Genomic DNA, 25,912 nt, shown 5'->3' on the forward strand with positions numbered 1-25,912 from the left:
CAGCCTCGGACGCGCCGCTCCGTACACGTCGTCCGTACGCGCTTTGCGCCGTTACGTGAATCAGCTTGCGTAAACTGTGCTTAAACGCGCTTTAAATTAGTCATTTACCGTGGGCACTCCGTTGTCTTTTGTCCAAGATAAAAATCGAGGAGATGCGAAGATCCGAGGATCGAGACGAAAAATACATTATTTCGCCTTTACGCTATGTGAAAAATTATTTGATGCGAGCTCGCATTAAAGTTGATAAAGTGCTTCATCGATTTCTCATTTTAATTAAAGAGCAAATTGATTGACTTTGTGTCTGCAAAGACCGGTTCTCATTTTAATCACTGCAAATGAATGAAATCTTAGGGCACTAATTGTACAATATTATTTACTTAATTATAAATAATAATAAATCTTGACTGTACTAAGTGTCTACAAACATACAATCAGCTTGTCAAACTGCCATAACACGAATCTTATTTCCGTAATAAAAAACTTTTTTATAAATATCCCAATAAAGAGGTCTTTCTATCTCAGCGAGATAAGAATGAGATCAAGTTCGATCTCCGAGCCCGTAACGTAATTCAAATGAATACGAACTGGCCGAGAGATTACCTCGAGCTTAATGCAATATCGCGGAAATCATCTGTTATTGGCAATCGAGCGGATATAATCGGCGGGTCGCGGCATCGCGATGTCACCTTTTCCCGTTCATACGCAAAACACTTTTTTTTTCCCCCCCCGGCCTCTCGAAGTACCACACGCTCTACGAACGAAATTAAGCCATATGGCTACATCGTAGGGGCGTGCTGAGGCCGATGCGCCGCGCAACTGGTTGATTTATCGGTGCTTCCGCGTAGCGAAAACTAGCGAGAGGGTCGAATTGGATTACGGCGCGTGCACAAATTGCTTTATTCAAATGCGATTTTAGGTCGCGCGTCTTCCGCAGACTGCAAAGAGGGCCGCGACGCAAACGGGGACGGTGTTCCTCTTCGCCTTTCTTTCATTCTTTCTCCCCTTTCCTTCTCTCCTTTTTATCGCGCGCAAAAGATCGTATTCGCGGGTATAACCGGTCGGGAACGAGCAATTTTGCGAACAAGTTACGAATTATTGTTATGTAATGGTGTCCTCTAACGCGCAGAAAACGAGACTCTTTTATATAACAATTGATATATACAACATTAATTAGAGAAGACAACTCTCATTTTTTATCTCGTTTTGTAAAAGCGCTCGTTTCGCAGATAAGATACAAACATAGAGAGATTTAGAAAAGACTAAAACTATGTGTAATTGCGTACTAACGTCAATTTTTTTCTTTCAAATTTTTTATTAAAGCTTTTTTTAAAGGTTATTTTGTTGCACAATTGCGATTCTAAATCCATATATTAATGGATTTCGTGATTAATCTAGAATTTTTATTTTCCCTCGGCGAGAGTGTCGGGAAAGAAATCATTTATTATTTATCGCGTTATTCTAATTTGTGGTAGTATGTATTTTGACTCGGCGTGCAATTGACCGCGTTGTGATTTCATTTGTCCGATTCATCATCTCGTTCAATGAACCTCCGAACGATCCCCTTGTTTACCAAAGTTGGAAAAAAGCGGGTTGAAATACCGGGTCGGACTAGGAAAAGTCCAAGGTTCGATCGTGGAACTGACGTGAGAATGGATACTAAGTCCATAGAGAGAGCATAATGATCACTGAACCACAATCACAGCCGGAATGCGTACACGAAGCGACGGCCCGTGGCAGTTAACGTCGTAGTTAGCGCCAAATGTCAGTCCTTTTTTATCGGCGCACGGTCGCCGAGTTTCGCGTGATACAAACACCAGAGATACACCGGAGACGGCGATATACTGCTGCATGCACGTAAAGAGAGAGAGAGAGAGAGAGAAATTTATGCAAGTCGTCTCAGAACACACGGAAGATCTTTTCGAAGACGGTTCCTTCGAATTCGTAAGCTAAATTTTTCGAGATTTTCGAAATTGAAGCAGGTATCTTTTAATTTTTGACTTTTGCTGACAGGGAAGACAAAGGCTCTTGACTTTGGATTCGATGGCCTCGAATAATAAAGAATAAATAGCTGCTCCTTGAAACGCGGTATAGCGAGTTTGCGTATCGTTGATTGTCGCGAGAACATCGAGGCATTTCGCTACGCAGCTGCGGAACCGGAGAAAAACGAGCGGGGAGACAATTCGCTTTGGAAGCTGGCTGGAGATTAATTCCCGACACGTCCATTTCAGTTCGTTCGTATTCCGCGGCTGCCGTCACATTTCGGTATCGATATAGCCGGCAGGGAAAGGGGGCCGGGCGGGGGGGGGGGGGGTGGGAAAGGGAAATGATTTTTAAACCGCGGCTCTCGGGGTATATATCGCGCGCGGGCTATATTTCATAGCTTGCACTCTTGAATCGTATCGCAGAGGCGGCGACGCGGCCACGAGTAAACAGTAAATTCATTTCGATCAAGCGTCGACATCAGCTTCCTTCGAGGTTTTACGACGGGGCTGGCGCGCGGTGGCGGCGGCGGACGAAACGGCGGGGGGGGGGGAAGGGAGGCGAAGGAAACCCGGGGATTTATTGCACTCGCGAGCCCTTCTTTATCTCGTTTCTAAAGCTTCCGCGCCGGATTGGGAATATCGTGTTACTCCTTACGTCGTAACATCCAGCGGGATCCGCTCCCGCCATTTCTTCCGCTCTGTCTCTCGGTGTTTCCTTCGCTTCATCCCTCAACGTTGGCTTCCCGAAACCATTTATTGTTTCTGACCGTTGTTACGTATGTGTCTTTTCTAAAAGGATATCGTGCGCTTTCGGTGAACGTTCCAATGAATCGTCTCTCGTTTTCCGTTTCTTTAGTTCTGAAACGGCGGAAATGTATTACAGAGGGTATATTTCACCTTTCGAGGTCCCGTATCTTGATCTTAAAGACAAGAAAAATAATATATGAAACAACAGGCTAGAAGAAAAAGTAGTTAGATCATACAATGATTTTCAAATTCTAAGGTACTTTTCTCTGCATATCATTTTTTACTCTTTATAAACTTTTCACGAAATACGGCGTCGAAACTTGAAGCGAAACACCGTGTATATTAAATTATGTAATCTACAAAAAATATTTAGTAAATTATTCTCACATACATGCGTCGTATTAATCGACATAGTTTCTGCAATCGCTCAGTCTTACTGAGAACACTTTTCCGTTGGCTCTGTTGCTTACGATAACGACGCGATATATAGCCTTGTCAATTCGCGAAGTATTTTCAGATCGATGAGAAGTGAAAGGAAAAGATACCGTCTTCGATGGTATGATGTGTATTGAGTTGATAGAAATTGGTACGCGCGAGATCGAACTTATGGTGCCTGTATTGTTATTGAATTTACCGCCGGGGATGGGGGAAAGGGGGGAGAGGGAGGAGGCAGGTGGAAATGGTTAATAAAACTGTACTCTAAGTGGGACGAAGGATCTAATAAGTAGCTCGGAAAGCAGAATAGACTGCGCAGTGAATGGGAAGAAAGGCATCGTATAACGTCAAAGTAGCAAACGGGAAGTTTATAATGTCCTTTATAATGTCGAATTGTTACGCGAGGAAGACTTCAGGCTATACGGCGCTTTTGATCGGTGTAATAATAGTTCTATTAAGTTCGCTATCTGAATACCATCCAGCAACGAAATACCTAAGATCGCTCAGTAATCACTTTTTTGTGCACTCGTCCCGAGTGCACGAACACGCTAATGTTCGTGCTCGATCGTTATGTACATACTCAATCCGTCGAATATAGGTATCTCGACCTTTCAGCATTTACATTCTTCTTAAGAGCAACACAAAGGAATAAGCGATACTAACAGAGTAACAAAAGTACTATTGTTGTGCAGCGTTGGGTAAAAGTTCGCAAATGCGAATTAAAACATTCGTAAAAGAAACGAGCGGGAACAGATGTCCTGCCTTCCCTTGTCGTGAATCTTGTGCAATCCATCTGCGATATTTTTCCACGATATCTGCAATACAAAAAAAAGATAAATGAGATGGATCAATAGATTATGTCAATGTAACTTTAACATTTCTTATACCTATTTCATATATCTGAAAATTGAAGAATACAAACGTATTATTCCTTGTAGGGATTATTTTTTGTAAAGAACGTGGTGGATGTTCCTTACAAAACAGAGCGACGTACTAGACTAATTTCGTATCGTCTAGAAATCGGCGAAAAGATGGAAGGCAAGCCCTCGAAAATTGCGTCCTACTTCTAACAGTGAGAACGGGTAGGGAGGGGAGGGAGGGTGGTGGATGCACAACAGAAAGTAACGGGTAGAATAAGGACCGGGCGAGGTGGGAAAGGGTGATCGGAGGAAGGAGGGAGGAAAAAACTCCACCGCGGAGAGAAAACCGAATCAATAAACCTACGATCTCATCTCCTACCTTGCACCTAGTTATATAACGCGGGACGCATTAACGAGCCGCTCGTGCCTCGCGAATTACAATCTTAATTAATTAGGCAGCATCCTCGCGAACGTCTGCGAACTTTAACCGGTGACGCATCTGACGTGAAATGTTAACCGTTGAAAATAAAATTACTGATGTTTTTTTAACCTATCGCGAGTTCGAATTTTTATTTGTTGCATAATGAACTGGCTCTTAGTCTTTCGATTTTAATAATGTCTCGTGTTAATAATGAATATATAAAAACATATAATAAATAATACTTTTTTTCACGCGTAATGCAATCGACGCATGCACGAATATTTGTAGAATTGTTTACTTGTAGGCGTAAATTAAATATAAATGAAGGTATATTTATGCTGCAGAGAGAGAGAGAGAGAGAGAGAGAGAGAGTACTAGTCTAATTAAACATGCTCATTATTTGCTTTGATTTGCAAATGATCACAATTAGATCAATTACACACAATTTATATTTGAAAAATAAAATTGACAATAAAATTTGAAAATTTTTATGCAGTGCAATATATTTATTAATAAGAGCACATTTATTTATAAGAATGTGCTATAATGAGACAAGATGTTGAGACAGTTCTTTTTATACGTTTACAGTATTTCGTCACTTGTAATGGTACGGATAATTTCACGTTTGTTTCTAAATTCCGTAATGCTTTGATCAGGCTGTCGCTGACAATGTATCGCGGAGTTTCGATTTCCGTTGACCGTTCGAATCCTTAGAGACGTCATCGCTCTGTTACCTCTACTTACGGACCTTGTTAGCTTTAGCTTTCGCTCTGGGGCAAAGTAATTATCCCGAAGTATACTCGAAGCTGTTTTCTCAGATAAATATGCAAAGAAGAATTGCGCTAGATAATTTAACATCGGCACTTAATTAATATTTGCAGATATTTCTTTAGTAAAAAAATCCGTATTATTGAAAGCATGAGTTTTGTCTTCGGCAGTATCTTTTGCCATTTGCCGAATTAAAAACTCGGATGACGGTCACGTTTTATCGAACTGATGTTGCAGCATAAATACATATATCTTCGTTTACGTTTATTTGTTAGATGTCTATAAATAATCATCTAAGTTTGAATAAAAGTTTCTTTGAAATGATTTAGTCCGGGCATTCGTTCGGGATATAAAAAAAGGAATTACTTATGTATTTTACATCTGTCTTACGCAATTTATTATCTAGGAATCTCGAATTGTGATTCCGAAATAATTGTTGTCGATATCGATAAATCACGTTCGTTCACGATGCCGTAATGACGGGAGAGCTGCGCTCGTTTATAGTAAAGTCAAAGAAAGGGACTCAAGCACATAAGGATGAAAAGCACAATGGTATATTTGCCTTGAATTTCGATCGGGGCGTTCATTGTCTTTTACCCCCTTAATTATCTTTTTAATATAGCTTACGTGCGCATGTATATGTTGTATGTTTATTTGCCTCCCATTATATATATATGTGAATATTATTCACGAACTTTTACAACAAGGAATAATCTACAGAAACAAGATATATTTACGAGTTTAGAATAGTTTTATATTACTTTCCATTTTCCGATATTTATTCATATTGATATAATAATTAATGAAGAAAATTAAATAAAATAAGAAAAATTATTTATGATTTATGAGTGAAAAATAATATTTGCTGCTATTCTTCGGTATAACTGTCAGATACACAATGTATAATACAGTTTCGATTTTATGAAGTACTTAATTCAATAAGAAATTAAAATCAATATACATCCCAAGTTTCTTATTAATATTAATTTTTTGTAATAATTAAAAATGTCTGCATTAATGAATTTTACTAAATTCAAAATTACTAAATTTACTTTAGGAACTCTCTTTGTTGCTAACGTATATCTTAAGTGTACATTTTATGTACAACTAAATTTGAAATTTAAATTAAATATTTACATTTATAAACAGTATATGAGATTTTCTCTCAAATTACTTTCTGGCTTCGTTTGTTTTTTGCTCGAGGTAGATCGTTCGGCTGTTAGTTACATTGATAGTCAGAGTCTATTGTATAAATCCACAGTGGTCACGTGCCAGAGCAGCTAGCTCAAAAGACCTCCCTTGGGAAGATATTAAACTTCTGACACAATACCGGGCGCATCTCCGCAGCGTACCGGGGGCGGAACTCGTGAGACAAGAACGCGAAAATTACATTTAACAGCGTTTTGCTCTCCGTCGTCACGAGAATCATTTAGACATTTAGATAAGTTTATTGTCGTACTTAATTAAGGCAACATAAATATCATGTTGCGTTTACTTTCTTTCCCTGTTCTTTAAATTAATAAAATTATATATTTATTGTCATTTCATCTCGTAATAATCTCGTAATAACATACCGCTGAAAATTGACAGTTCAATAGCGATGGCCCCGAGCAAAAAAGGGGAACGTCATATCGATTATTACTGTTACTTTTACCGTGACTTCATACAAATGCTCTGCCATAATAATTCCCGTACCTATTTTTTCTCGACGAGGTTTTTTATGTACAGTACTAATTTTAATATCAATAAAATCTGTACTTTATTATCAAACCATCTTTTTGTAATTTTTTAAAGTGAATTGAGTTATTTTTAAAGCGGAAATACATATCTCTCTCTCTCTTTTTAATTTTCAGTATTAGATTATTTCAGTGTTAAATGATAACGAAGAAAGAGGAAACGTCAGATTTAGATTTCCTGTTACTATAAAATTTACATGAAGATAAATAAGATTAAAATATTATTTATTTACATCTCTAAAACTTTAATTTAAAATTTGTTTTGATTGCTTATAACTTAATCGCTTCACATCTAACATTTTTGTTAAGAAAAACATTGACACGGCATTTGGAACATTTTGTATAATTTCAGTGAATTCGTAACTTACAATATTTTCTCATCCGAGCATTATTCTCCTAAGTCGATATTCAAAGGTCTCTTATGACACCGATTCGAGATATAGTCGCTCGCAAACATATCGCGTGCATAAGCCGAGAAAAATCGAGTGACAGAGATGCACGAAACTCATCGTGAGCGCGTGAAAAGCGCTCGTCTCATTTCCTTCGCGAAATGTCGTTTTAGATTTGTCATCGCGCGCATGACGCGCGCTGCAAAAAAATCAACAGCAGGCGGAATGGAGATACGTGGTGTGACACAGACGATGGCCGGGAGAAATGGACCTCCTCGCCGCCGAGAGGTCGGAATAAAATAAGACAAAGGTTTCGAGGGGAGCTTTGGAGCTCGCTCTACGAGATTCGTGTGTATAGGCTAGGTGCGACACAAAGCCGCAGTTCGAGCTTTTTTTTTTAATTGTGTCCTGCCGTACGTGCTGCCGCCCCCGGTGTCTTCGTTTCGATCCGTTTCTTTTTACCGCGTTGACCTACGATCTGCGACCCCATTACTTTCGTTCTTCGTAGGGCAAACGCTCCTTTCCTATCTTCGGCGGCTTTAGAGAGGTCCGCTCGATCGTTTCGCTTCCGCAGAGCTTCCGAAATAACCGAGAGATTGGCACATAAATGTCCATGAAAAGGACGGAGAGATATCTCATGTTATAACATCATGTTATATCTAACATCTCATGATTCTCTGGGTTTTTCTTTTTTAAACTATTTTTAAAAGCGTGTCTCAATATATTTTTCTGTAATTTAAAAAACATGCACTCTCTATTTCTTTGTTTTATTTTATGCTGTGTATATGATATTCAATATACAATAAAGATATTGCGAAAGCAACGATAAAGTATTATACTAGTGTTTAATTCAATTAAATCGATTACGTATGGATCTGATATATCAATTAATTCTGTCTAAATTTTATAAGTATGCCAGATTTCCAGCAAAACTGAACTCAGGAGGTTGGAAGCGCGTTAATAATATTTAAAAGAGAAATATTCAATTCTCACCCTATCCCATGATTAATACATTTTCCAAAGCACGAAATATGGAAAATTCGTGGGGAGCGATCTCCAAGAGCGTTACGTAATCGATTGAGGGTTTAAATCAAGGGCAGGATTTCTGAAACACCCTGTGTACCCGGTACACAGATCGGTGTACTGTACGAAGGAATCGCAGCCGGAGTGGGATCGACTAATTTGAAATTCAGCCCCGTACCCTCGGCGCTCGTCGCACGAGCGGGCTTGACGCCTATTGTCGAGAGGAAGGGAACAGGAGGAACGTCGAGACGCGGAAACGCGGATCTCCGGGGAGTGGGTACATTATTACTTTTTTCTTCTTCTTCTCTCTCTCTCTCTCTCTCGGCGTAAAACCAATAGCGACTCCGGCGAAATGACGATATGATTTTCTCGTCGCGGAAACGAATTTACGAAACCACGAATAACGCGGTTCGCGTTAGAGAAGGTGCTGCGAATTTATCGGCGTGTATGCGCGCCCGTGCGTGAAGTACCTCCATGGCGCGGGGAAACCCGGGATAGGTTTTGGACTTTCAAAGCTCTCGAGCTTCGAAGAAACCCGATACGACTTAATACGATTCCATAATTCGCGCGAAAATTCGTCGGGATATTTATTAACCGGTATACCGATGTAGCCGCGGCGCGCTATTTCGTTCGGAGAATTGATTACGAATTTCGTTCGTTTTAGATATCAGAAACGCGAGAATAATACTTAATACTCTTCATGAGGAAGTTACTTTTGTTTCCTAATAGATTTTCCTAAATTAATGCAGACAAATTTCTCTTTAATTGCAAGTTAGCAAGAACCTCGCTACATAACCTCGATACATAAAAAAGTTTCCATTAATTTTAATTCTAAAATTTGTTCATTGATTTATTAAGAATTGTCAGTAATGAACGCCCAGATAATAAATGACACAGTGATTAAATTGATATTTAAAGATTCACTCTTTGAATTCCGTATATATGAAATTATTATGTAGCTTTTTATCAAATTAAAGGCGAGATCGATAATAAATACATAAAAAGTGTGTGGGTAATATTTCATTTGTCATACGACAAATTTTTTAAACGTATTGATTGGCTACAAGATAGAGGACTTCTAGAAACTCGAGAACTTTCTATTTTGTAGCCAATTAACATGCTTAAAAAATTTGTCGTATGAAATATCAGCCTGTCATTCCTGTCAATGCAAGTTTGCAGGACACAAGTGTGCATCATAGATTCCATTCTTAATATTGACAAAGAATATCGTAAGGCTATAGGATCCGATATCGCTGGTTTAGTGGTAATACGGAGCGTAAGTTCAAAAAGTAGAAAATCACGTAACGGTTTGGCCGATAGGAGAAAAAGATAAACGAGAATATAAGAGAAAGAGAAAGTGCGCGAGGAAGACGGGAAGAGGAAGCGTGGGAGAGCGTTCGTAACGCTCTTGAACGAATCGGCGCGGCGAGGCGAAGCAGCAAAACGGGAATATATACATTACCCAAGGCATTACGGAGCAAGAAGTTCATTTCTCATTGAAATACCGTCATATTTTCAGCCTGCCCGCGTAACGCGAGCACCGAATCTACGATTCGATGCCATTTCGCTGTCGCTAAGAAGTAAATGTGAAAAATGGAACATTTTTATAGGAAGAACAGGCCCGACGCCTCGGTAGATCATGCTTTGAAAGAGCTTACTACGAGCTGATTCATGTGAGAGATATCTTTCTGTATATATTTTCAAAATTATTGCTAAGTTTACCGATATTATTTACGGATAATATTTTACCCAGATCCAGCCGTGGCAAAAAATGATGTAACTGATCACGTGCGAATGCTTATACATTATTATATTTTTAAGACGTGCATTATTTCTGAATATCTGATGGAGAAAAACAGGGTTTTTTTATTCATACTTATTTGCATTTGTGCATTTATCATTAAATGTTTGTGGGGGATTACATTGTAATTTGCATTTGTACATTTCTTGTAATTGCTGTATGAGGAAAAAGGTCTTTTAATGTAATCGTGAATTAGATCGTGACGTCATAAAAAGCTGCAGAACATCAGAAGTTTGCGATAGTTTGGCGTGACGCGACAACATTTCAAACTAATATAATTGAAATATTCCTACTTTGCAATTTCGTAATTAAATTCTTAATTAAACGCGTATCTCTCTTTCCCTATTGCATTCAGGAAGCGATCACGCGCGCCTGGACGTGCATACGGTCATATTCTCTCAATCGCATCTATATATCTGTCTTGTCTGTCGTTTGGAGCGCAATGAAATGTTTAATTAAATCACACAATGACGGCCCGCTGATACGGTATCGCACTGGTATTAGCAAAACTGCCAATGCGATTGTTTAACGCAGAAAGTTTGACAGATATCTAGATGCTATCGTTGTCCTATTAAATTTTCACGGTGTCGTTCGTTTACGATACGATCAAGACCCACTTTCGTGTGACATTGGACGTCGGATCTTTTCGTTTTGCGATCTATCTTAGAGAGAATGGCCTCAAAAGTTTCTGCGTTTTTCATTGTTTAAGTTAAAACTTAATTTAACTGATACTTTTAACTGTTCTCAATTACTAAAAATGAGATGAGATAGAATCATGCATAGGTAGGTAATAGTGTGGAACTGATACATCATATTGTGTATTGATGTGTTAGCTCATCAATGTATTGTGATATGATATGTTAGCTCTACACTTTATATATTTATATATTGACATTTGATATCATTTATTGATAAATATATTGCAAAACATTTTCATACTTTTATCCGTGTCGATATGTGGAAAACTGAAGATATAAAGGTAAAAGTTATATTTTTTATATATTTTAAATATTTAGTGAAATTAAATATCTGCCGATTTTGAGGAATTGTTTAGATTTTTATTTTCCTAGATGCTAAAATGTATCAGACATGTATCAACTATTAATTTTGTTATACCATTCTAACTGGAAATTATGTACCTTTAGTTTTATATTATATCTTATATTCTTTATATTCTGAAAAAAATCGCAAAATACAATCTCTGTTATTAAATTTTCGACTTAGCGATGTTAATCTATCCGTGATTCTATCATAGCTCATTTTTAGCAGATCGAAAGAATTAGTTAAATTAAATTTAAATGTATAAACGATATCGGAATAAAACAAAAAATTTTTAGAATATTCTGTATAAGATAAACTGCAAAACTGAGAATTGGAATGATTAAAAAAGAGTTTTTGTGCAATTTCTAGTTCATTATTACACCAAGTTTTGTCGCATAGGTGCGAGCCTTATTCGCAGTAGCTGAATAACTCTTGGTGAGTTATTTTACCGATATCTCCTAAAAACGTTATTTTTTTCATGTCGATACACCACGCGATTACAACGTTCATCGCTCGAGAGCAATCGCGCGCGAAGGAAGCACCATCGAAAATACTATAGGTAGCGCCTTTTATGCGTGTCACGCGGTGAAAGCGACAAACTCGTATATGTTCCTCGCGCGAGAGTCTTTCTTCCTCGATTTCTCTCTCTCTCTCTCTCTCTCTCTCTCTTTCTCTCTCTCATATCTACGTTCTATTCGTGAGACAATTCGTTTGCCTTTTTGAGATAGACGTTCATATGCGTAAATCACGGCAACATTGACATCGTTTCCGGGCACCGCGCTTTCTACGAGCCTTTTGAGTACGGCGTCCACGAGTGTCGTTTGACCCGTCGAAAGCAATAATTTTATCCGTCCGTATCAGCGGCCGAACGTACTTAAAAAAGCGTGTAAACACGAGCGATCGAAAAAGCTGTTGACGTATCGCTAGTATTTTGCACGCGCGTGTCTCGTCGAGAGGCTCGCGCGCGGGTCTATATTTTTGCAAACTGCATCGCGCAATTAGAAATATATTTAGAACGATATCTATTATTTGTAAAACATTCTTCTGTTCCGTGATGTGAAAAATTAAAATAGAAAGAATTAAATTCAATTTAGATCTCACGGCATACTTTTTTTCTATTTCAAATACAAATGTGTCTAAATTATAGCAATATCCGAGGAAATTGACATTTGAAAAAAATAATTCTCACGCGCGTATACGATTATTTTATACGCGTGAAATAATTACGATTGACTTTTTTCCAAATAATAAGTAATGATAAACAACGAACCATTCACTCCCCACCGTTGCTCTTCTGGCCTCCATCTCCTCTCTTCTACCTCCGTTGCTGTTCCTTCATTGTACTCACACAACACTCGCGAAAACACAGTTAATTACGATCGCGCGCTCTAATAATCAGAATACGATAATTGCACGGCACTTTGCACGGCACTCCTGACGTTAATCGTATATGCGACGTGCACTTTACTGGCATTACGACGAATGAATAAGCAAGTACGATCCGCGTTAATTACAATTCGCTCGCTACACGAGCCGTTTCCTAAATTAGCACGACGAATAAACCTACCGAATGGTGACAGATAAATAGTATATTGTGCACCAAGGGGCGAAAGTAGCGTTTTTCAGACGAGTGTGAAGTTTGCCGCCCGAGCCAAAGGCGAGGGCGGCAATCACACGAGTCTGAAAAAAAGTTTTCGCCCCGAGGTGCACACGATATTTTTCACAATACCTTTACGGAAAGTTCGACTTCCATGCCTAGAGAGAGGCGAGAGTGGTTAATTTCACGCCAAGGCGGCATAGCGGGTGGAAAGTAACCACTTTCCTCCCTAGGGCGGAAAGTGACCACTTTCCACCCGCTAAACAGGGAGGAAAGTTGTTACTTTCCTCCCTAGGGAGGAAAGTGGTTACTTTCCGCCCGCTATGCCGCCTTGGCGTGAAATTGACCGCTTTCGCCCCTCTCTACAGGCATGGAAAGTCGAACTTTCCGTGGAGGTGTTGTGAAAAAAAAATTATCTATGTACGAATGGCAGATTTATATTTCTGACAAATATCAAAATATGGAAATTAATCGCGATAGGACTTATTAGGGCTGCGTTCGGAAACGTCACCCGGGTATACACACATGGTATACCCCCTTCTCCTTCTAACTCGCTGAGATAGAAAGAGAAGGGAGTATACTCGGCGTGTGCACTCGGGTGACGTTTCCGAACGCAGCCTAAAAGCGTCGCCGTCGTGACGCTCGGAGTCGATCCCTTCCGTGCACACGAATCGTTGATCACGGGTATTAATTCGTCGCGCGGATTTAGTTGATAATCGCTAATTGTTCGCGATCGCGCTTCGAGGGATAATAATGCTACGAAAAGCGGAACGACTCGCGCTTGATAGTTCGAGTGTCGAAGCGCGAATTGTAGTGTGTTGTATATGTACTACGATATGGAAACAAACAAGCAAGCGTTGCGTGTTTGTCACTACGGACATTTAACTTACTACGAAATAAAATACACGCCGAATATCCTGTTCATTCTGATCGTGCGATATCATACAATTAATAAAAATAAATTAACAGCTAACGAAGACGCGATGGACTGGTCGAAGATACACAATTGAAAATTCAACGGTTACACGCGGTACGTTTCGAACGCGTAAATCTCGCGAAATATATGTGTTATCGACAAATGATTGATGTATCATTTATTTCCGTTACTTAAAGCTGGATCTGACGATTCGTGTATCGCTTCGCGCTCTCAATTGAAAAATGGCGGGTAAATTGCATTTACAACGGCGCAAATTCACTACGCGAGATATATTCGAGAGAGAGAATCCTCGCCTCGCCTCGCTGAGGAAATAATTGTCGCCCGTAAATATCAGGAAGCAACAGACTAATTTCCATTCCTTATCACCTCGGTTCCTACCTCACACGAGTAAACCGCGCGAAATAACCGCTCTGATAATAGTGATAATCGTCGCCTCGACACGCCTACAAATCGTGGGAATTAATTTACCGCGCGGGCCGACAATCGCTAATTGTTCGTGATTGCGTTTATTTTCGGTACTTGCTGTGATTGCGTTTCAAAAGATGATAACGCTACTACGCGCGGAACAGTTCGAGTGTCGATGTCCGAATGATAGCACGGCGACCTTGCGTATACAAGTATGTTATACGTATGTATAACTGCCGAGGGGTATATAGTATATACTATATACGTTGTTAGTGTATCATGGCCAAGTAATACTTAACGTATTATGAGATAAATGTATACAGAATATTCTGTTTCTTGTATTCTAAATTAATTTCGATGCTCGGATTGTATTATTGGATCATTAAAATTTTTATCGTCCATTTGAAGAAAAAAATTTTAAAGCGATTTATTATTGTCATTATCAAATTTTATCATCGATTTATTATTATCTTTATCAGATAATAAAATGGCGTAAATTTAATAAATCAAGAATTTTTCTGGTCGATTTTAATAAATCGGGAAAATAAAATTTAATCTCGTCGCAAAAATATGGTGGCTCTTTGTCGTCGTTTTAGAATTTCACTCCTCTCGGTATGTAAAAATTTTAGAATAAAAGAAAAATGCTATAAATTGTAATTTGTATTTTGCGGTATAAATACAGTTACGGATATAAGCGTGTAAATTCTGCGCGGCCAATTTTAATCGTTTATAACTTGAAAACTATTATAATTTCTTGACGTTATCGAGATTTTCAAACGTAATTAATCTTTAGGATATTAAAGAATTGTATGACGATCGTGATGGGATTCTGTATAGAATGAAAGGCGTTCTTTCTCTCTTTTCTTTCTCTTTGTCTCTTTCTTTCTTCCTTTCTCTCTATTTGATAAGCTGCATTACTTAGATTAAAGCTATTAAAGCATAATATTGGATTTAAGACATCTTAACTTGAAAAACTTAACGTTTAATGAATCAGTGGATGTCGAACTTTTTACGATGGAACAAAGACGATGGAACCTTATCAAGGAAAATCAATTATTACCGTTGAGTTACAGATGTATATACGTGTGTATGCAAATACAATTGCAATGAATAGTGAGGAAGAAATTTGTATTTTGATTCTGAAACGAAAAAATCGGTATTTCCACGAGAATAAATATTTTTCCGTTCCTTTATTCGAGATATGTTAGAGCTATTCACAAAGTAAGCTCGATACAGAGGCGTAGTAGATACAGAAAGGCATATGTACCTACAAAACAAAGATAAAGCAACGGCAAGATACATCGAATGGCGCTGAGTTTCCGAGGAGACGCATATACTCACTGTAGATTTCGTCATCTTGGAAAGTCGCTGTTGTCTAACTCTTGACGTTTCAACCTTACCTGCAAAGTAAAAAACCTACGCGAGGAGAACGGGAGGATGTCTGCTTCATACAAGAGAAAGTGACTCATTTACGCAGAGTGACTTCTCTACAAACGCGCGCGGTCGCAAATTCCCGAAATTCAGCCGGGTAGATAAGAAGGTGCATTCGCGCGCGCATAGAACGTAAAAAAGGGCAGAGAGGACAAGAACTGTGCTTGGAACGGTCCGGAGGTACCTAACGCAAGAAGACGCAATCTGCGAGCGTATCCGCAAAGGGTACCCTTTGCCCCGCGCGCGCGCGCGCGCTTCTCGGATGGAGGAAACTCCTCGACTCCGTGCTTGCGGTCCGCTGCTGCTAGTCCGAATTTCGCCGTTTGGTGTTCTGTATCGCATTAGATAGGAGTCCCGACGCGGCCGGCGACGGATAGGATGGGTGGAGAGGAAGAGGAGAGAAGAGAGCAACGGCGCGGCTCTCGGGAGGGATAGAGAAAGGCGAAAGGCTCGCGGGGTTGCAGGATGGTAGCGGCGATGGTAATGACGACGGCGCGAGCGATGGCGAGAAGAGGGTCGCGGGGGATAGGACAAGGGTGGAGGAGAGGAGGGCGCACCGCAAGCTCGAAAGTTGGGAAAAAGCCAAGGAAGGGGTTGTGCTTGGTGCGCGGGCCAGCCGGAGGGCGCAAGCTCCGGGTCTTCCTGTGCCCTCCCACTCGGCCGCGTGATAGGTGGAGCTTTCCTACCCGCCAATACATGTCCCGGGGAACGCGTACTCTCGCTCCCGAGCGGCGCGAGTAGTGCCGAGCCGCCGCCACCGCCACCGTCAGTCCTTCCACATCCACGAAAACGCGCGTCCCACGGTGGTGGTACCGTGGTGTGTGGTGGCCTCTCGGCGCCGGCTCCGCTGCTGCTGCTGTCGCGCCATGCGTGGCTGATCAGGTCAGAAAGGGTTGTTGGGGCCTCGGTGAGAGAGGATAACGCGCGCGTGAGATAAGGCCGCGGAACACCACCCGAACGCGAGCGCGACCGCGGTGACATAACCGTCGGCGAAGGGCGGCCAGGAGTCCGTCGAGTGACGGGATGATATATCGTAGGGATGTATGATCGAAAGGGTTGGGTCGGCAGGTGAAAATTAGCGCGAGCTCACATCATACGGTGTGCTGTGTGCGCGAAGAGAGATGTCGGTGAACGTAAGAATAGTTCTGATAATGTGGACCGATGTGCGCGGAAAGGTCGGTTACGTGACGGCACGAAGAGGGTGAATCTCTGTTATTCCGGGTCTGGTAGAAGCGAGTTGTGTTACCGAGGTATCGCATTCGTGACGGAACGTCGGAATCATGCAATAATAATTATCTCGTTTCGGAGGATATTTTACCGATGACGGAAACTTATACATACATGTATTACATTATAGCATTCTCAAAAAAATAATTTGATTGAAATGGATATTCTCTTTCTCCTGTTTTAACTTCTTAAGAAGAAGAAAATAGTTTGATAATAATCGAGGAGTGATCGCGTGATGTGTGTGTGTGTGTGGTATTCCAAATAATATGATACAATACAGTATATATTAATTTTCGATTTTGATTGTTAGCATGATGTCTAAAATTGTGCGAACGTTAATTAATTTTCGCAAAAGCTTTGGTTTGGATTATGCATCCATAATGAATAAATTCTATAGCTAAACTTCTTTCTCCTTTAATTTGCTCTTTATTAACAGTGCACATTATGTTATACAATTATAGTCAGTTATGTTTTATATGTTGTATATGAGACATATTAATGTCACATAGAGAATTTATTAACACTGCGCATTAAGTTTCTTAGCTGTTTTATATTTTACGATCGTTGCGTGACAATTTAGCATGCTCTCGTATAAAGTTGTCAGTGTAGAAAAAAGTAGCGATCTCGATAAAGATACGAAATTCTCAATAAATTACTGGTTTGTATCCTTGCATAACGACTTAACGGTAATATGTTAAGGCGCGTAAATTAATTGGTGCGCGTGGAGTTCTTAAGGCATTCCAGTAACTGTAAGCAGTTATACGTATATCCGAACACGTATACGAAATTTTATAAATTTATGGATTCAGCGTTGCTGAATATATACATACATATATATATGTATATACGGATTTATCGATTGCATGACATTTCATTGCAGTAATGAGAAAATCGTGAAACTAAAGTAATATCGTAACATTTATATGGTCGTAATGAATAAATTCATGAGAAATATAAGTATTATAATGATGGAAAGCATATCATAATTATTTTTAATATAGTCAAGAAAAAACGCGTCATTTCTAGTGTAATTACTGGAGTTTTTAAAGAGACAATATATGACACATTGATGAAATTTGAAATCTCACATTCCTGATAATAAATAAAAAAATACAAAGGTATAAGAATATGAAACGGAACTCTCTAAATCTGAATCAGTGAATAGTCACTGATTCAGATTTAGAGAGAATACGAACAAAGAATTATTAAATAGAAAAAGAATTTTGAGAATACCCATGTAGGGGGTTGGTCAACTTGGCCAAACATCGTGCCAATCTCGAACATATATCAGTACTCCGATATAAGTAAAGCTGATTGGCCAAAAGGTGGCCGAACTTTGGAGCTTAACCATCGCGCGAGATTTGCAACCGATATAAGCCCAAAGTTTGGTTCTTCGATGGGCCAATCTTGAGTCAAACACTGGCTTTATTTATGTACACCAAAGTAGGTTCATCTATGTTGACCCAAATATCGGCCTTGATTAGAATTACCAATGTTGGTGATAAGATTTTTGGCCGAATATTGGCCGAATTTAGGCGCCTAACTTTGGATATGCGATAACGCACCAAACAATGGCCATCACGTTACCTACCTCGGCAAACTCTACATAGGTAACAGTAAATTGATAAAAAATATACACTGTTTTACAACGAAGAAAGCGAGTAATTAACGCGAAAAGTTTATGTGAGAAAGTTTGCAAAATACTTGGATACATTAATTGAAACTTTTCTATCGCGATGTAAAGCAACAGCAAAGTAACATCAAGTTATTTACATGTGCATTTTTATAACGCTTTTATTCACGATCATTCGAAATAAACTTCTTTTTTCGAGAAATGCATCGCGATAGATGGAAATTACTTCCGAGTGAAGCGCTGCCAAAATGCGGGGTGTGTCTATACCGCGTGTGCTATCGAGCGATAGAAAGAGATTATGTTCGTAACGATACATAGCAGGAAATATTTGGTACGATATGCATTTGAGCGATATTGCATTCGTTGTTTTTCCTAGATAGCTAAAAAGCGTGATATGTCCAGAGGATAAATCGAAAATCTAAACAACGTGAAAGATAAATTTAAAATACAGCTTCGATGTGTTAGTATTCAACGTGGTATAAAAATAAAAAGAGACGTTTGCGAAGAAAAGAAAGCAAGTATAATTTATAATATATCTCTAAAACGCGACCTTACTTTCGTGTGCATGTAATTTTTACATCGAGTTACAAAATACGAAACAGATTTTTGAATCGCGTGAATCTTATTTTATTTCATATTTTCAAAATTCCACGAATGTTACGCGTTACGTGATCCTGTTAAAAAAAATTTTGTTATTACTGTGAAAAATTTTATCCTCGAACTTGTATAGTTTATTGAAACGTCCATAAACTGTTTTTATTAATTACATTTTGCTTCCATTCTATCGAAATTCAATAATATGCATGTCGCGAAACGATACGGAAGACAACGCGTGAATAAATTGCTCTTTGACGACACCAATGACATTTTAATCGTTGACTTGTATTACACTTAACTCTCTCTCTCTCTCTCTCTCTCTCTCTCTCTCTCTCTCTCTCTCTCTCTCTTTCTACAATTTTGGTGCATAACGTACTATATCGTGGAAGGCAAGTAAATTTAGGTAATGAGACTTTCCAAACATGTTAGCATGAGCTCTTGTTTGCCAGATGCGCTAACACATAAATTCCTGTTTGCCGCAGCACATAGCAGCTACGAAATATACTTCAACGGATGCTTGCAAAGCACTTTGAACATACCTTATGATGTGAATATAGACTGATTTCTCTCATAGGTATATATTTTACGCGATTTTATGAATAAGTATCTTCGGCGATGCTAATAATTTCAAATATTTCCTGTCTTTTAATTAGTTTTTGATTTTTTCTACTTTTGCTGCAGTATAACTGACATACCGAGAACAACGTAAGGAGAAGTAATGTGAGATATAAAACGCAAATATGGAAGGAAAATGGATTTAAAGCGCTTATTAATAAACCAGAGCCGAGATAGAGCCTATACGCATTGGCAAATGTAAACCGAGCTAATGAGTAACAAGATAAATAGGCACTCCCAAGTTATATATAAACTAAATTTCCGAGATATATCGGTCGTTATATACAGAGAAACTCTCCGTGTTGTAAGATACTTTCGTATGGCTTTTGTATCCCACAAGTATGATCTTCGGGTAACGGTAGATCGTATATACACGAGTTGTGAGCTGGGTGATCGCGCGAGAAAGGTGTGCCGCGCGATCGACGTCGAATTTTCTCTCAGTCGGCTTTCAGCCGGTAGATCGTTACCATCGATTCGTTCGGATCTCTCGTCGATCGCTCCTCGTGCGTATTGAACAGTCGCTCGTGACTTCGCATCGCTTGAGACGCATCAAGAGCTGCGAATTTCTCGTCGACGTATATCAGTATCTTTTTATTCGCGCGTTCCAAATATCCTTCTCGTATTGTCTAAAAATATAAATCTAAATAGAGGCACTTGTTCCGATGTTATATTCTTTCGATTTAGATCGTTCTATCGCTACAATCTTTCTTCGTCGCCGACCCATGGTTTTTCTTCTGACGTTTAAATACCTCGCGATAAATTCCCTTAATTTACAAATCGAGCAGGTTTCCTCTAATTCACATATGATCATCGATAATAACTAAAAATTTAAATTACACTGGCCAACGTATCGTAGTTATCCTTGAAAATTAAAGATCATCGAGGTGATTGACGAGGTCTGTCCATGAGGAAGATCAGCGCGAAGCTCATTCGAGGTGTTCTTTTCGAATTGCAGATCGAATATAAGTGCGCGCGTGTGGTTCGTGTGTGTGTACATGTGCCATCGTCACCACCGTCCGCAGCAGTAACGGAAAAGAAGAGGGCTCGACCCGCAGTGGCCGGAATCATCGAAAAATGGACGCGACGCCGCAGCGAGTTATTTCCGGTTTACTTTTGTTCGTCCTCGTCACATTACACCTCGGTAAGTTCCTTTCATTGTTATAATAATTAACGAGCATGGTGCGATCGTCAAACCGCGCTGGAGTACACGACATTATGCCGGTCCGGAGAAATCAACTTGGAAGAAGAAAATGGCGCATAATAGTGCTTTCTCGGTTGCTTTCCGGAAGTGTTTTAAATATCTATGATTATTAATTAATTAACAAGTTTCTGTAATTTTTCATGCCAATTTTTTACTAGTATTATTGTCGAGAATGCAAGAATCACGACAAAAAATATTTTTAATTATATTTTCTCGAAATATTCTTTTAAATTTAATTTTTTTTATACGTGATCATCAATTACGTGATTTATTTATGACATCGTGTACTAACCATTTAAATATCATATTTTATTTATACTTTCGATATTTATCTGGATCTTTTATTGACTCGTACATTTAGTTTAGCATTATCGCGTGATAATATCGTAACGCTATGTGTAAACGTCCGTAATATATGCGTGACATATTACGACTATGCACACAGCCATTTTTCCGCATACCGTGAAAATTAATATATTTATTCAGCTCGTAATAGAGACTGGCATTGTGGTGTGTACTCCGAGAAAGCTGTGTTATAATAATTTAAAATGGATTCGCGTGCGGTGCATCGCGCTGTAGAAGCAGTGCAAGCAGTTACCTACAGTTATTGTTATTACGCCGCGCCCATTATTTTGCGGTAACGTTCGCATCTCGAGTCTTGTTATTACACAAAGCGATTTAAATTACGCGGCCTTCCGTTCCATGGTACAGGCGGATGCAGGAAAATGCTTTGTGGAACGTTCGCCGGCCTCTTGACCTCCCGGAGAGAAAAATACGCGGCTAGTTTCGTAAATTTCGCCAAACTCCTCTGTGCAATTTGCGTTAACTCTCTGCGCGGGATACATCACTTCACACAATCGTCATTTAGCCGAGCTGTTTATAACAGAAATAATATAAAGACTTCAAATTACTATAAAAACAATTAATATGAAAAAAAAATTAATATGAAACATAAACGAGGTGATGTAGTATAAAACCTATTGTCATCTTGTCAGCTTTTTTAAGGTCAGACGGCTTAACATCATTCTTACATTCGTATACGTATGAAACGTGTTATCTATCGCGATACAATCTGACAATGAGAGGAGCAAGGTCTCAAAATTTAACCTAACCACGGACAATTTACGACCTTGATCCACCTTCGGATGCTGTCAGCTCGAGAAGGACGGTCTGCAACGAGTTCTTTTGGTATACTTACTCTCTCGGTTTCAAAGAACGCAAGATACTCCCTAAGACATTACTTTCCTGCGTTTTCTGCATTTATTCACGCAACATTGTTATTGGAATCGTACATATAGGATTTAAGAATAAAAAAGCTGTTTTTTTTTTAGATTCGTTTGTATGTATATATCGGACCGTTTTATTTAAAAACGCTATCGCGAGAGTATAAGATTAGTTCGCCATCTTCGGAAGTATCATGGATCGGAAGAACGTTCATGTTACATTGCGAAAAAAAAAAGGAAAACGATAATTCAACGGCCTTGTTTTACACAAATTCGATCGTGGTTGGTCGTCGTTAACCGGTAAAAATAATGTCGCGATGTCGCCGCCAACACTCGTCGCGACTGCGGCTGCAACTTGAAAACTTTTAGCGACTTAGAACGTAAATTGCAAAGGGGAAACGGGGACGCGGCCGTCTTGACGATGGGACGCACAAGTAGACGGCGGTAAATACGTCGCCGTAATTGCATAATGTCTACGGTGTGTGTACGGTCCGCGCCAAGATACCGAAGCCCTGGCCTGGTTTTTGCTAGAGGACTTTCACTCGGCATCACTATCTTCCTCTTTCTCCACCTGTCTCTTTCTGCCGATGCTGTGGGTCGTTTTCCGTCTCGTCGCTCGTTCCTCGCTCGTTTCCTCTCAAACGTCGGTCTCATCGACCGAACTCGCTTTCAAACCAGTTCGCCATCATCGGTGATTCGAAGGGCTCCGCCAAAATCGTCGGATAATCCATTTCAGCGATTTCACGGCGAACACAAAGGCGTGAATAAGTCAGCGTTATCGTACCGCTCCCTTCCGGGAATTCGATTTGTCTTACCTTGCTTTACTTAATACAAAGTAATATCGGATTATCCATCTCATGTTTAGTAAAAAATGAGTTATTAAATCTCTTTACTGTTTAAAATGCCAGTAACCATGAATTATGACGCGCAAAGAGTCTCCGAGTAAAACATGCAACGAGATTTTATATAATCCTATATATGCTTTTTGATTCTTGAATCTTTATGCAGACGTTCTATCAAAAATAACGGTATATATTTTTTATATATAATACCGATTCTTTGTAATAAATGTAATTTTTTAAGAGTGGGCTTAACGGAGTTATAGTTTTGGAAAGATGATTTTAAAATATATACGCTACATATTTTTTTTATTAATTTTATATGATTTTCGAAACTTAATATAATTAAGATTTTTCTTTCAATTTATTATCATAGACATTGTACGCTAATTTCATGCGTACATTTCAAGCATTTTGTAAATGTGATGCGATATAATGCAAAAATTGTAGCTGTTTTTTCATTAAATAAATTTAATTTTCACTAAATAAAACGATATATATTAATTACAAATATTACAATTTTTCTCATGCTAAATCTAAATTACATTTGGAAGAAATTGAACCTCGAGAATTCTTCTTTACGGATTACTTTCTAATCAAGTTCTATTAGTCTCTCTCTCTCTCTCTCTCTCTCTCTCTCTCTCTCTCTCTCTCTCTCTCTCTCTCTCTCTCTCTCTCTCTCTCTCTCCATGTTCTCTTGTATCTCATTTTATCTTTATTTACGGAGTGTTCGCTTAATAGACGTAATGTACGTATTGAAATTCTTTCGTAATTAAACTCAAGCTTTATTCTTAAACCATTGTTTCCACATATCAAAACGTGTTTTATAAAAAGCACATTTCACGTGATATTATTTTTACAGGAATGCAGAAATTCCTCCCTCGCATGTAAAGCGTTATTTCATAATCTTTATTTCTTCAATAGCTTATACATAACTGAAAAACTATTGATCTCTATATTATCACATATGTATTAAGGAGAGATTTCTACAGCGCTCGTAGGGAGCTGTCCGAGGCCAAGAATACTCTATGATAAAAATTCTCGCTGACGATCACCGGCGCCCACTTCAGAGGCACTACGACAGATTCCAAACGTCGAATCGATGTAAAACGAACACCGACGCGCGAGTATCGGCGAGGCGAGCGCGTGTAGCCTCCAATAAACCCCGGTCGAAGCCGTTCGATCGCTCTCGACGAATCTCGAATCGGACAATACCCGGCCTCCTGACGCGGATACGGTCCCTCCGGCTCGTCCGGGATAACCCGCGAGGTCTCTCGGGCATACATATACGCCCGCATGTTGCCGGCGGGGCATAATACCACGAGTACAACTCCCCCCGGTTGTACTCGTGCGCTATCAAACACGAGGGGGGGAAAGAAAGAGATGCGCGTCTCTCTATCTGTCTAGCTCTCTATCCATCTTTATCTTCTTTTCCGGGGATTACTTCCGGGTCAGCGAGCCAGTCTCGATCGCGCGTTCGTTCCGCGCTCTTACAGATTATACGGGGTACTTGTTGGTGCGTGACGCGAGGCGGATCCCGAAGCGCATGGCGTACCCGTAAGCTGCGAATCCCCCCCGGGCGCCGTGCCGCGAGCTGCGTCGTCTCGAATCTCCGTTCGACGGTTCGGATATTGCGAATCGTGGCACCGACAATATTTCACGAGAGATCGACCGTTCATCGCTCGACACATCGGCTCACGTTTCACGGATACTTGTTCTTCTGTGGAGAGAGCGTACAGAACGGGCCAAAAGCCCACTGTCCTGAGAGCAAAACTAGCCGAGAGAAACTTTAACGATTTTTGTTTAATACTTGGACCGTGTCGTGTCTCTTTCTTGATTGCTTTAAAACGTTACTTTTTAAAGAGTGGTATACTGTAGGAACCTATTTATCTCTCAGAAAATGGCACTCCAACTTAAAATATGTTAAGAATATTCAAGCTTTCAGTTTAGTAAACTTATTGCGAGATATCTATAATTCAAACTTTGAATAATCCAACTATTATTTTGTTCTAATACTTATTAAAAATGCGTTTTGAAATATACAAAAATAGTAACGATTATAAAAGATTATATTTTAACTTGAACACGATTTTTATTTTTCATTAACGCGCGTAATAATACACGTCATCTTTGCCGAATTAGTTTGAAGATACGCACTGACAAGATCCTTTAAAAGTTCACGGTATAATACGGAAAAAGAGGATTAGCTATTATAGCAAATCTATAGTCGTAAAATATGGATAACTAACATACTTTGCAGCGAGAGCTATATTTTTTTGCAGCGAGGGCTATAATTTAGCAACAGTAGCAAAATCTCTTGCAATTATTACTAAATTATAGCTCTCGCTGCAAAAAATGTTAGTTATCCATATTTTACGACTATAGCTATAGTAGTCAATCCTTTTTTTCCGTCCATGATGCTTGCTTCATTATTGCAAATTAATATGCGATGGGAAACGACGGAAACGTCTGTCGCGTCTATGCGATTACGAGCCTTCGTAACATACACGAGGCGTTTGTTTTCTCTGTTAGTTTTCAGTACCGTGGGATTATCGAGCTTCGGCCTACGGTCCACAGTGTTCAGCTTGCTCAGCCTCACGGTACACTACGGTGGTAGTACTCGTCGTAGTAACATTCGTAGTAAACCACGTAATGGTACACGTGAAGGCGCGGGTTGCGCAAGCGCTGGGATATCCTTCATAGACGTATGCGCGTGTGTGAGTGTCGGGTGCCCAGGGGGATTTGTGTATGTGTGACGTGCACGTCGTAATCGTCTGCGCTTTTTCGCGATGCGCTTCGTGTCTGATAACTAATGAGAATAAAGGGGGACGACGAACAACGCGTCGCGGTACGCTATCCATTACGAAAAATCATCGTGTAGCAATTGATTAATCCAGGATACTTGCTGATTTTCCGCTTTCTTCCTCGTCTTCGCTTGCGCGGCTAAGGGAATCGCACAATACGCGGAAAATCGAGAGAATATTTACATAGACAATACGTTGTA

The 25,912-nt window shown here is 39.6% G+C and overlaps 1 protein-coding gene across 6 annotated transcripts in view; it reads left to right on the forward strand.

The window, feature by feature from the left end:
• Positions 1–25,912, forward strand: part of LOC139770753 (protein Skeletor, isoforms B/C-like) — a 71,942-nt gene that overhangs the window by 2,568 nt on the left and 43,462 nt on the right. For 2 of the 6 annotated variants that reach the window (XM_071702910.1, XM_071702916.1), the window contains exons 1-2: positions 16,265–16,455; positions 20,601–20,786. In XM_071702910.1, the coding sequence (XP_071559011.1) occupies positions 20,720–20,786 (67 nt within the window). In that variant the 5' untranslated portion in view covers positions 16,265–16,455; positions 20,601–20,719. Of the gene's footprint in view, positions 1–16,264; positions 16,456–16,487; positions 16,824–17,778; positions 20,149–20,329; positions 20,787–25,912 lie in introns of those variants that run through there. The other 4 variants (XM_071702915.1, XM_071702911.1, XM_071702913.1 and 1 more) reach the window with 3 other exon arrangements.

This window comes from Temnothorax nylanderi, unplaced genomic scaffold (genome assembly GCF_030848795.1).
Source record: "Temnothorax nylanderi isolate EJ_2023f unplaced genomic scaffold, tnyl_v1.0 TNYL_tig0032_pilon, whole genome shotgun sequence".
NCBI lineage: Eukaryota > Metazoa > Arthropoda > Insecta > Hymenoptera > Formicidae > Temnothorax > Temnothorax nylanderi.